We start from the raw sequence: 14,239 nt of genomic DNA, 5'->3' as shown, positions 1-14,239 counted from the left end.
ATTATTTTAGGCTTTATAGACCACATATAATATCTGTTTTATAGTCAATATTGTTTTCCTTTTTATCAAATTACCCTTTCAAAGGTAATAACCATTCTTCCCTTACAGGCCAAACAAACAAATAAATAAAATAAAATTGACCTCCAGCCAGATTGAGTCCCTGGGCCATATTTGCTGGTCCTTACTCTAGGTTTTTAAATAGTCTGTCATTTGTGATATTTCTGTATTGATTTTAATTGAATAGTTCTTGTTTTTATTATAGTTTTTTCTGCTTTTTAGTATACTTAAATTTTTGACTAGAGCTGTTGTGTATTGAATATTTTTGTAATTATTCTTGAATTTTTCCTAGGACATGTTTATATTACTTTGAATCAGTTTGAAGTTTTCAGGTCTTTCTTTTAAAATTTCCTAAGTAGGCCAGGATGACATTTAGTATGGGACTATTGTTGCCCCACTACTGAGGCAAAGCTCTTCTCTGTACTCTACAGTTAGTTTAGGGGTTTTCCATTATGGCTGGTGAGAACAGGAACTATTTCAGAGCATGTGTGGTGAGACTTGAGTTTGCTTTCTCTAATCTGTTCAGATGGTTCTTTCCTTTACCTTGGGTAGTTTTCTCATTTGCTTGTGCTGTTCAGTACTCACCTAAACACTAGTGGGAGACTCTGCAGATCTTTGGAGCTACCATCTCTCTTCCTATTCCCCTTTTCCACCCTTCTGTCTCTCTTCCTTCTCTGATCATTTTTTACAATCAAAATATCTCCTCCAGATGGAGAAACTCAGCTCTAAGGGAGTAAGTCATGAAGCTGATGGAGATGAGAATTATTACTCCACCCGATCCCACAAAACCCTATGTTTTAACAAAGCCTTCAGTATTTTTCTATGGATTTAAAAAATTTTTTCTTAAGCCAAAAGCAGCAGATAACTCTGGAATTAGGAATCACAGCAAGTTAAAAGGTTTGTTTTCCCGTCTCTCTCTAAAGGAGGCCAATAGCCAATGGCATTCCAAAAGAAGTCATGACCCAGTGAAGGAAAAAGAGTTATAAATGACATTCTTGCTTTCTTTAATTAGTTTTGGAAAGTTTAAAGTTATATGTACCGTAAAAGATTAAATTAAGAAAGTACCTGCTATTTAATATCTGTGACATTTGTTGAGCTTGAGCACACATAAGTCCAAATATGTTACCCCCTTTAAAAAATTTCAAGCGAACTAGTGGAAATAATTTAAACGTTAAAGTCAGAGCCAAAACCAGTTATTACCATAAGTATCAATCAAGAAACTAAAAATGTCATTTTCTGTTTGGGATCCAACAGAATTTGAGAGAGACGCTTTTGCTTCTGTTATATTGCCATGATTGCCATGATTAGAAGAGCATCTGTTTATTATAAGGCAGGTCCGACAGTTTGGACCATTTAGCCAATGAAATAATGGCGTCATACATTTTTCAGCTACAGCACTTATGTTATTATAAGTACTTATGATACACATCAGTATGAGTTTATCTTCCTTATGAATATATTAACTTCATAGAAGTATTAGATTGTTAGCCTTCGGTTTCATTTCTGCTTCAAGCCTCTGAAGTTAGTATACTTAATTATAATTTTGGTCTTGTGAAACCAGCCCTCAGTTGCTATGATGGTTCTATTGAAAGCAAACTAAACGAGCCAAATCAAACCATAACTTTGCTCCAAACATGTCTTTTACTGTCCTCTGTGCATTGTGAATGTGCCTGTTGGCATAGCACCTTAGTGAAGGTGTTTCAGAGTGACATCTTATATGAATTATTATTAAGAGCATGCTGGGAGAAACAAATGTGCAATTTTACCAGTTTATCAGTGGACTTTGTTATGATTGTGCAGCCAAAGTTTTGGCTTTTAGACACATCTCTTGAGACCTCTAGTTTTCTTTAGCATCAAAGACTTAACTCAGACCTGAGCATGAGGAGGGTACCTTCTGCTTTCAAGAAGTTAGTGTCCTCTTGACTCCCATTACACCTTCAGTTCTCATGAAACATGATGTTTCTATTTTTTGTTTTTCTCTTCAAGGACACTCAGTACTAGCTTTTTATTTATCATTTTGTCATCAGGGAGGGAGTGGAGTATAGAAGGGCCATCTGTTTACTTAGTTGGGGATTTTTTTTTTTTTTTTTGGTTGTTATGCTTCTTAAGTGGATTGTTTTCAGAGAGAATTTTTAAAAATTGACACTTTGATCATGTTAAATATTTTGGTTACTCTTTTCACTGGTATAAATGTACTCCGTTAAACAATATAAAAATATTGTGGATTATGCATTGCAATTTCTTACTGCTTTTTTTTTGGTATATAATAATATTTGACTTTTATTTTAGCAAATACCTAATTTATCTGATTTTCACAAAATCATAATCTCACTTCAAAAATTTAATAGATTATTCTCCTGAGGTTTTTTGTTGCTAAAACATAACTTTCTCTACCCAGATTGTCATTTTATGATAATAATTCATTCAGTAAAGAGAAATTAACAGTGGTCATGCATTTCTTGTCTCAATTAACAGAATGCAGTAATTTTTTGGTGCCTTTTCAGGTGGGAGTACAAATTGGACATTTGGTGCTTGGTAAGATGTGGGAATCTTTCTGTGACATAATGAAAAACCGGGTGAATCAGGTACTTTGTATTTGCATCAAAATATTAGGTATTTCTATCTATAAAACTAAATTATTTTTATTTTTAAAACATTAAAACAATAGAGGAGAGGAGATTTTTCCCCTTTGTTTATTCTTAAGGAATTTTTTTTTAAATGGAAAAGTATTTTATGGAGCCGATTATAAAATCTTTCCACTTCTAAAACATAATATCTAAATTTATAAAATTGAATATGACAGTTTCTTTATAATTCCAGTTCCAACAGAACAATTTGATATGTATCTTTTTGTAATGATTTTTAATTTATTGCGTTGATGTGGTTTCAAGTAGCCCACTCAATATAGCACCATCTACACTGTGCATCATACTCCCCCAAACCCATGCAAAGTCTCTTTTCATTCATAATCATTGTATTTAGATTTTATGTATTTTGTGAATGTCTAAAAGCAGGGATAAATCCAGATTCCTATTCCCACTTTTCCACCCCACTAACTTAAAAAAATTGGAGATTATGATATGTTTTTACACCTACCTTTTTTCACATAACAAGATGTTTTCATCTCAGTAAATAGAAAATATTCTTATTCTGTTCTATGCCTATATAGAGTCCATTGTATGGGCATACCCTAATTTATTCAAGTAGTACCCTACTGATGACATTTGGATTGTTTCCAGTTTTCACTGCCATGAATAATTTTCTGATGAATAATCTTACACAGTTTTGCAGATGTGCAATTTTGGGTACATTCTAAAGTGAAATTACTGAACTCAAGGTCATAAGCATTTGTGAAAAAAATCTTTTTATTCTTAAAATGAAATAGGCCATATTTTGAGGGAATTCATTTGTATTCACTGGAAAGTGCTGATCTTAATATTGGGTTTAAAACTTTTTTTTATTATAGCTCACATTAAAAAATTATTTTATATTGTGATTCAGTATATACAAACACATATAAAGTTTTCATGAAACAGTATTTACCTTTACCAAACGTGATACACTGTACTGTTTTCATTTTCTTTTATATTTTGTTCTTTAAAAATGCTGGGCACAATCCACTATTGACTTCATAACCCACTATTAGAATATATCCTCCGTGTGAAATAACACTGACCTGGAGTTTTTTTTTTAATTAAGCATTTTCAAAATATATCATAGCAGATTAAAAGTATTTTAAATGTTAAAGCTTCTTCCTAAATCCACTTGTCTGTGATGGATATGGAGGACAGGGAAGCAGAAATCAAGATGAAAAGTAGGCTATGACTAAACTATGAAGACCAGACTATGTACAGAATCCTAGAAACCTCTGAAGCTTTCCTGAAAGACTATCTAAAGAAATTAGCAAAGGAAACCAAGACCTAAAGATGTTCAAGAACTCCAGGCCACAAGCCCACACTGCTAACTGTGGAAGAGATGCAGTCTGAACTGCGTGTTTCAGCTCTAAATACAAACTACTACCAGATTTACTGTTTAAAATAATAGTATACACTGATTTACTTTGTCAGTTAATGTCTACATTCATTTCAAAAAACTGTTGTAAAAGAACTCTTAAAATATAGTTGATATACAGTCTGATAAGAAACAGCAAGTTATAACACAAAACAATGCAAAACCCTCCAAAAATTTATAAATTATATCAAACAGCCCATGTTCTACTCCTTTGTTGGTAAAAAATAAATGTGCAAAGACAGTAATTGTAACAATATTTTTAAGTAGCACTAGAGAACTAGTATATTTCAAATTGCATCTGAGAATTACTGAAACCAGATAATTAAAGTTCATTATAGATAAGGGATTTCTTGTATTTGCATAATATTCAAATTATATTCAAAAATACATTAAGAAAACAGGAGGAAGTGTGTATCAATCAATATAAAAAATTTTACTCAGATTTAGAACTATGTAATAATAATATTTTATTTAGGTATATTTCATGTATATACTAATGTCTAATTAAATGGTGCTAAAAATCATTGCTTCCAAATATTTGGTATTCTCTCAACAAAGGAAACATGTATCGATTTTACACATTAATAAATGTATAACATTAAATTATAATTATTTTTCTTAGTATTTTAGTATTTGCTTTTATACAGAAAATTGAGTGTCTAATGGCTAACTAATCATAAAGGCTTTATGTTTGGCTCAGGCAGCCATTCTAGATATATATAATTTCCCCATTTAATTAGTTTTAATTAAGCATTTTCAAAATATATCATAGTTAGCTGATTAAAAGTATTTTAAATGTTAAAGCTTCTTCCTAAATCCACTTGTCTATATATATTTTGGATTCATCAGACTACTAATCTTACAAAAATGATATGACTCATTAAGGTTAATTCATAGAAAATATGTTTCTAATATCCCTTATCAAACACTGGCTACATAGGATGCTCTCAATTGCACACTATATATATTAAAAAATAATCTAACGTTATTTACCTGGAGGACAAAAAATAAACACTAAACATACTGCATTGTTTATAATAATCAAATGTTGGTATTTATATTCACAGTAAACCAAAAAGCATTAGCAAGGTATCTAAGATGAAGCCAGGACCGTGCTGTACCTTCCAATCTATATATGTATAAGAAGATTAACTTTAAAATATTCTAACAGTAAGCATTACAATTTCAACATATATTTTAAAAAATCATACAGAACCAAGATAAAGACTACATAACTTTCACAGTTTAAGTTTCCTCTGGCTCTAGATAACTTATGCTTTAGGTTCAAATTTTGAGGATTAGAGATGATTGCAACTCAGTATATCAGCACGCTCTGTTCAAGCTTATATGCAGAATCTCACCACTCTAATATTCTTCACAAACCATGCTCCACACAATAAACTACTTAACAGCCATGGGATTAGAAATAAAACAATTTACATGAATACCTTACTTAACATCTTTGAGTGTTCATTAGATAATAAGATGATTTTCCTTTAGATAATGTTTTCATTTTAAGATCTCCAAGTATTCACTGGTGGGTGTTTGTGTGTGTATGTGTAATCATTCTAAAATATATATATGACTTTGGAACTCCTTAACAGGATACACTGAAGAAAATTTGACCTTTCATTCATGGCTGAGTTCATCATCCATTCATATGGCAAATATTTATTGAGCCTCTATGTGCTACACACAGTTTAAATGGTCAGAAAGGTAGTTACATGGCTTATACTGGGAAGAGGGGAGAAAATTAAAAAATCAACATATTCACTACTGAACAATCAGGTTTTTTCAAATGCTAATATGAATAAATTTTTAATAGATGGCATAATACAGAGGAGTAGAGTGTCACAATTTTTAAATTAAGTCTTTTGTAAGGTGCCTGAAAAGAGGGACCGAGTTGGGAACAAAATAACAAGAAGCAGGCTAAAATAAAATATGAAAGCACAGTGAGTGTATTCTATGCAGAACCAGGATCTACAGCTAGACTAAGCCAGGGCTAAACTGGTATGTTCAAGAGGCCGTCTGGAGATTGGCATAGCTGAGTGAGTAAATAGACATAAAACAGGAAAGGAAGACAGGAGTCATATTATGTAGGGTACATGGTATTTGCAATACAACAAAAAGTTTCTGCATAATTTTAAGTAGAAGAATGACAAATATATATTTTTAGAGCTCTAGTGGCTACCATGTAAAAATAGATTGATGAATGGTAGAAAACTATACTACTAGCACAGGTGAGGGTTGATGCTGATTTACTTTACAGCAGTAGAAGCAGCAAGATAAGAGGACACAGACTATGTTCTTGAGGTACAACCAATGATTTGATGATGACCTAAATGTGAGAAAGTGGGAAAAATGAGATATATCAAAGATGACCTTTTTCTTTGAATAGATGGTAGTTCTATTGATGACATAAGGAAAGCTAAGAGGATGGACAGGGAAAGGAAAAAAACATTCTATTTGAAGGACCCATTACATGTCTAAGGAGAATTTTCAAACAGGTAATTATATCTCACTTTAGAGCTCAAAGATTTTTTTAAAATACATTTTTAGAGAAGTATAGTGACATTCCCAAGATTCTAAAAGTTACTGCAGTAGTGACTAAAATAGAATTTCACCCTCTACTAACAATAATGGAAGACAAACATCAGACACAATAGTAATAGCGGAATCTTAAGGACTGGGATTATATTACAAACTAATCCTGCAAATAAAAAAAAGAAAGAAAGAAAGAAAGATTGCTTAAAAAACTTAAACATTCCTAGTCTGGATCCTCACTGTCCAACAGAAATATAATGTAAACCAAATAAGTAAATTTAAATTTTCTAACAGAAACATTAAAAAATATTTTAAAAGAAGTCAAATTAATTTTATAATAACTTTAATATATCTTAAATATTGTTTTAATATGTAACAAATAATGAAACACTTTGCATTCTTTTTTCATATTAAGTGTGAGAAATTATGTATTTTACACTTAGAGCACTTCTCAATCCATACTAACCAATTTCAAATGCTCAACAACTAGATGTGGCTAGTGGCTAATGTATTAAAATAGTGCAGTTCTAGACAGCATCCACATTACTTACATATTTTAACATTACTTAATATACTGTCAGACATAGCAGACTGCATTGCAGGAAAGACTCTTAGGACAATATCCAAAATCCTAAACAGTGAGAGAGAGAGACAGGAAGGGAAAAAGAAGGTGAGAAAGAATGAGAAGGATCGATTTGTAGTTGATTTCACTTTAGTTTTGTACATTGAGTTTCTCATACGAGCCTTGACCTGGGCCATGCCAGTGTCCCCTTGCTCAAGCCAGCGACCCTAGCAACACTGGGGTTTCTAACTGGTGATCTCAGCGTTCCTGGTTGATGCTTTATTCACTGCGCCAACACTGGTCAGGCCTGACCTGGAGTTTGGTTGACCAACTCTTATGTGTTGTAAAGAGGGATCCCTTTTTGGACTATACTAGTCTCCCAAGAATTTCCTGTAATTCTCTTGAAGTTAAAACAAAGAAATAAGCATATTTTACTAATTTGTCAATTTCCACAGAAAAGCCTACTGTGATTTTTATTAGAATTGTATTGAATCTCTCAATTTGGAAATAATTAACATCTTAAATATATTGAGTTTTCTTTCATTTCTCTCAGCAAAATTATATAGGTTTTAGTATATAAATGTTTCCCATTTATTTACAGATTTATCCCTGAGTATTTCATAATGTGGATGTTATCGTAACTGATATTTTAAAATTTTTTACTTTCATGTTTTATTGCTAACAATAGAGATATAATTTTTATGTTGATTTTGTATCCTACAACCTTCCTAAAATTTTTTTACTAGTTTTTTGTAGATTCAATCAGATTTATTGCAGAGAAAATTATGTCATCTATAAAGAGTTTTTCTTCTTACTTTCCTCAATAAATGTCCTTATATTTTTTTATTCTTTTTTTTGTGTGTAACAGAAAGAGAGTAACTCTGACGAGAGAGGGACAGATAGGGATAGACAGGAAGGGGGAAAGATGAGAAGCATCAGTTCTTCGTTGCGGCACCTTAGGTATTCATTGATTGCTTTCTCATATGTGCCTTGACCAGGGGCCTACAGCAGAGGGAGTGACGCCTCGCTCAAGCCAGCGACATGGGCTTCAAGCCAGCAGCCTCGTGGTTTTGAACCTGGGTCCTCTGCGTCCCAGTCAGATGCTGTATATACACTGTGTGTCACTGCCTGGTCAGGCTGATTGTTCTTATTTTTTAATAAAAAACAAAAATCTCTGGATTTAACTGACTACCATCTTTAACATTGTTAAGGAGTGAGTGTAACATCCCTGTTTTGTTCATGATTCTGAGGGAAAGCATTCAATTTTTCACCATTAACAATGGTATGAGCAGTAGTGTTTTAGTAGATACCCATTATTAGATTGAGGAATTCCTTTCTATTTGTAGTTTGCTAAGAGGTTTTTGTTTGTTTTAAGTCAATAATGGATTTGAGATTTTGTCGAATTCTTTTTCTATATCTATTGAAATGCTCATGGATTTTCTATTGTAGTTTATTATTATTGGAGAATTACATTGATTTTTGGAATGTTAAACCCATCGTGCGTTCTTGTGGTAATCCCTATTCAGTAATGACATGTTGTAGAATTTGATATACTAAATTTTAGTTTATAATTTTTTTCTTTGTTTATGAATGATATTGGTCTTTGCTATTTTTTCTGATTTTGGTATCAGGGAAATGCTCACATCATAGCAGAGTAGGGAAGTATACTGCTCACAAAAATTAGGGGATATTTTATAACTTCATATTCATTTTGAAATATCCCCTAATTTTTGTGAGCAGTATATTTTCATGACTCCAAGGTTTTTGAATAGTCTAACTTCATGTAGAATTGGTATTACGTCCTTTTTAAATGTTAAGTAGAATTTACCATTGAAGCTATCTGGGCCTGACATTTTCTTTGTGAAAAAAATGTTTAGCATCAGCTTTAATTTCTTTTTTTTTTTTTTTTTTTTATAATTTTATTTTTTTAATGGGGTGACATCAATAAATCAGGATACATATATTCAAAGATAACAAGTCCAGGTTATCTTGTCGTTCAATTATGTTGCATACCCACCACCCAAAGTCAGATTGTCCTCTGTCACCTTCTATCTTGTTTTCTTTGTGCCTCTCCCACCCCCTATCCCTCTCCCATTCCCCCCTCCCCCCGTAACCACCACACTCTTATCAATGTCTCTTAGTTTCACTATTATGTCCCACCTACGTATGGAATAATACAGTTCCTGTTTTTTTCTTGAATAGACATAAGATTATGTACATCTTCTTGAGTGAGCTTTGGTAATTTGTCTCTTTTAAGAAAGATGTCCATTTCACTTAAGTGGTCAAGTTTATTGGCATAAAACTTTATAATATCCTCTTTTTATTTTTTAATATTTATGCCACCTTTCTCATTCTTAACATTGGTAATTTGTGTCTTTGCCCTTTTTTCCTGATGAATCTGGCTAGAGAGCAATTTTATTGATCTTCCCAAAGAAAAAGGTTTTCTTTTCTCCATTTCATTGATAGACACTTTTATTTATTTATTTATTTATTTTAGAGAGAGAATGAGCATAGCGTGCTCGCATGAGAAAGAGAGAGAGACAGACAAGCAGGAAGGGAGAGAGATGAGAAGCATCAATTCTTTGTTGTGGCACCTTAGTTGTCTATTGATTGCTTTCTTGTATGTGCCTTGACAGCGAGGCGGGGGGGGGGGGGCTAGGGTATGTGGCTCTAGCTGAGCCAGTGACCCTGCGCACAAACTAGTGAGTCGGTGTCAAGCCCTATGAGCCTGCCCTCAAGCTGGAGACCTCAGGGTTTCAAACCTGGGTCCTCAGTGCCCTAGGCCAACAGTCTTATCAACTGCACCACCGCCACTTTGATCTTTATTATTTCCTTTATTCTGTTAATTTTGGCTTTAATTTTCCCTTGTTCTAATATTTTATTTTTGAACGATGAAGTCATTCATTTGAAACTTTTCTTCTTTCTCATGTAGGTGATTAGTGCTACATATTTTCCCTTAAGTGTTGCTTTAGCAGTGTCCACAAATTCTGAGTTTTTGGTTTCCTTTAGTTATGAATATTCCATTTCCCTTATGAGTTTTCTTTCATCCACAGGTTATTTAGGAAATATGTTATTTAGTTTTAAATATTTAGATATTTTCTGAGGATCTCTAAGGTTTTTTATTTAAATGTCATTGTTAGCAGAGAACATATTTTATATGAATTGCTTCATTTTCATTTTATTGAGACTTGTTTTATGACCCAGAATATAGTATATCTTGGTAAGTATTTCACCAGCAATTAAAGAAAATGTGTATTCTGTTGTTAGATGAATAAATTTCAGTCAGGTCAAATTGGTTGAGAGAGCTTTTCAGGTCAATAGCGTTGCTGATTTTCATGCCCACCAGTTCTATCAACTATTGGATAGGGATATTGAAATATGATTATAATTGTGGATTTGTCTATTTTGCTTTGCATGTCTCTCAGTTTTCGCTTTTTATATTTTGAAGATTTGTTACTAGGTATAAAATAATTTAGGACTGTTAGTGTGACCTCTGTTTCATTATGAAATGACTGTCTTTATTCCTGGTAATGTTGTTGTCTTTAAAATATAACCATTGTGGTTTCCTTTTATTCTTCTCATCCAGTGTTTTGTTTACTCTTAAACACTGTGCTTTTCAACTGCATTGACATTTTTTATAGGATGACTCTAGGAAAAATTATTTAGTCATTCTCTTAATTTTTTCTCTTTTAAGAGAACATAAGAGTAGTAACTATACCATAGAATTATTCTCCTCCTGTTTTCATATACCATAGAATTGTTTTTCTATAATTATGGCTGCCTTTTCAAAAAATATTTTTAAACAATTCAAAAGATATTGAAACAAATTTCTATTAATTTTTATCACCGTTCCTGGCCAGCTGGCTCAGAGCGTCGGCCTGGCGTGTAGGAGTCCCGGGTTCGATTTCCGGCCAGGGCACACAGGAGAAGTGCCCATCTGCTTCTCCACCCCTCCCCCTCTCCTTCCTCTCTCTCTCTCTTCCCCTCCCACAGCCAAAGCTCCATTGGAGCAAAGTTGGCCCCGGCGCTGAGGATGGCTTTATGGCCTCTGCCTCAAGTGCTAGAATGGCTCTGGTTGCAACAGAGTGATGCCCCAGATGGGCAGAGTATCGCCCCCTGGTGGGCATGCTGAGTGTATCCTGGTCAGGCGCATGCGGGAGTCTGTCTGACTACCTCCCGGTTTTCCAACTTCAGAAAAATACGAAAGAAAAAAAATTTATATCACCATGAAATTTATTGTTTACACATTCACTGGTCATCTTCAATCTAAATAGAATATCATCATATGAACACAGAAGATACCTGTGTTTAATTTTGTTTTCCTACCTTATTAATTTATCATTGTTTCATACTTAGGATATACACAGAGGTACAGGTATAATCTCATATTTTTTTCAAATTTAGTGAGTTGCAATTTAAAACTGCAGTAGAATTGAATAACAGTTATTAATTGCTCTCAACTGTACACACTTCAGTTTAAATTAAGACACATTGAGAGACTGAACGTATTATTTGTTTTTTAATGAAGGGAAGTAAATGTTTCCACTTATTGTTTTGTATGTCTCCTTCACATTATTATCATTTATAATGGTTCATGACTTCTTTTTAGATTGGTCAGCTGGCTTTTAAAGGGATGAGGAGACTCAACAGAATTCAGTCCATTGTGTTTGAGACTGCCTACAACACCAATGAGAACATGCTAATTTGTGCCCCCACTGGAGCTGGAAAGACCAACATTGCAATGCTTACAGTTTTGCATGAAATTCGCCAACATTTTCAACAAGGTGTTATCAAAAAGAATGAATTTAAGGTAGGAAATTAACAAGCCAGACAACAGCTTTTTAAATTGTAAAAATAAAATTAAAGTATGTTACACAAAATCTGGAAGTTTTTCAGAATAGAAACAGAAGCAGGGTCACAGAAATGGATGGACAGCTGTCATAGGTAAGGGGGAAGAGGAGACTGGATCAAAGAAGGTGAAGGGATTAGCCAAAAAAAATATACATAACATATACATACAGACAACAGGACAGCAATAGCCAGAAGGAAAGGGTGGGTAGAGGTGTGTGGGGGGGGAAAAGAGACTTTCCATGGGGCGTGGAAGGCATGATGTGGTGTGTAGAGAGTGTCATATTGAGTGAGACACTTGAAACCATGAAAACATAATAAAAGTAAAATTAAAAATACAAAAAGTCTGGAAGTTTTTACATGAAGATTATTTTATCTGGAAGATTATTTTACATGAAGTAACAATGCTGCTTGACTTACTTCATTACTATTAAGGTAATCTCTGTGTTTTGAAAATCCCATCACTCCTTTGAAAAACTATTTTCTTTGAAGCAGAACCAATTTTCCAAGTGATAACAATATATAAACAAATTTCATTGTCCTTTAAACAGCTGTATACTTATCCGGCAAAGATAAGTACCTTTCATATATCACTAAGATTTTTCACTGGAAGTAGCTAGAATCATATTTCACAATAAATTATGACTTGTTATGACTACTGTGAAACAAATGACATTGTAGTTTATGCTCATTCATCAAGCTAGTGTTTCTTTGATACAGATTGTATACGTTGCTCCAATGAAAGCCTTGGCAGCTGAAATGACAAATTACTTTAGCAAACGTCTAGAGCCACTGGGCATCGTTGTGAAAGAATTGACTGGAGATATGCAGTTGTCAAAAAATGAAATTTTGCGAACTCAGGTATGTTGCATACTTTGATTTTTTTAATACCATTTTTTTTTCAGGTAATTGTGAAAATTGTTAAACAGCTATATCTGAAGTAACTATAAAACATAATACAGACCTAATGTAATAAGCCATATCTTTTACAAACGAGATTTTTGGTAGGGCTTTGTGTTATGGTATCCCTTTAAACTTCTGTGTTTTTTGCTATATCTGAGTTAGGTTTCTTGTATAGATTTTAAATTCATTGATCATAATATTGTACTTTTAAAACTAGGGAATCAGGATGTGAATAAGACAGATTTCAATTTTAAAGCAGAAAATTATATAGATATTTAAATGATTCCTTTAATATACTAAACCATTTCAGAAGGATGATTTAACTTAAAATAACAGTTTTTAGTCATCCTTTATTTCATCAAATAGGAAGTTATTTAATCATGCACTGTTTATAGTACTCTGTTAGGTGGAATGCATGACAGTGGAGGCATTTAAGATGCACAGTTCATGCCTTCAAGGATTATGACTAATTAGGCAAAAACTATATTAGAGCTATAACTACGTAGGTTGTCATTAATGGATGCAACATGTAAGTAAGGTAATCTTGATAGTGCTTTAAAAAATGAAATACCAGATGACCAAATATTAATGGGATAATTCTGGGAATTTTGATAGAAAGTAGATGATACAGCTAGTGGAACAATGAATGGACATTGATTTAAAATGTAATTGAAGGATGTACTTACTGGCTTTCTTGCACAGCCGTAACAAATTACTATAAGCTTGGTGGCTTAAAGTAACAGAAACTTAACTTCTGTCAGTTCTGGAGATGAGAAGTTTGAAATCAAGGTTTCAGCAAGGTTAGTTTCTTCAGGAGGCTCTGACAGAAGATCCTTTCCATGTCTCTCTCCTAGTTTCTGCTGGCTGCTGGCAGTTCTTGGCATTCCTTGGCCTGTAGACACATAATTCCAATCTCTTCCTCTGTCTTCACATGGCCTTCTTCCCTGGGTATCCTTTCTCCAACTTTTCTAACAGCATTATTCATTGAATTTAGGCCTTTTCCTATCCGATATGACATCATTGCAAGATTTTTTTCCCTTTAATTACCTCTTCAAAGAGCCTTTTTCTAAATAAGGTTACATTCAGTTTCTGGGTGGGTATCTTTTTGGGTGTCACCATTCATCCTACTTTGTATGCCAGATACACTGAACCATGTGACAAAGATCGAAAACCAGGTTCCGGCTAATTGTGTTTTGGGGTTGGTATGGATAGAATGTGTTATAATTCACATTTATGTTTGTTGTTACCAGTTATCCTAAGTTTGCCTTTTATAGATATTATTTTAAAAGCTCATCCAAACCCACGTATTTTTTT

At 33.3% G+C, this 14,239-nt stretch overlaps 1 protein-coding gene across 1 annotated transcript in view; it reads left to right on the top strand.

The window, feature by feature from the left end:
• ASCC3 (activating signal cointegrator 1 complex subunit 3) overlaps positions 1-14,239 on the top strand; it is a 353,954-nt gene that overhangs the window by 89,425 nt on the left and 250,290 nt on the right. Inside the window, exons 9-10 of the mRNA XM_066254466.1 lie at positions 11,784-11,984; positions 12,743-12,883. Of these exons, the coding sequence (XP_066110563.1) occupies positions 11,784-11,984; positions 12,743-12,883 (342 nt within the window). The remainder of the gene's footprint in view (positions 1-11,783; positions 11,985-12,742; positions 12,884-14,239) is intronic.

The sequence above is a fragment of the Saccopteryx bilineata genome, chromosome 1 (assembly GCF_036850765.1).
Source record: "Saccopteryx bilineata isolate mSacBil1 chromosome 1, mSacBil1_pri_phased_curated, whole genome shotgun sequence".
Taxonomy (NCBI): domain Eukaryota; kingdom Metazoa; phylum Chordata; class Mammalia; order Chiroptera; family Emballonuridae; genus Saccopteryx; species Saccopteryx bilineata.
The sequence above is the reverse complement of the archived record's forward strand: the minus strand, read 5'-3'. Positions and strand labels throughout refer to the sequence as shown.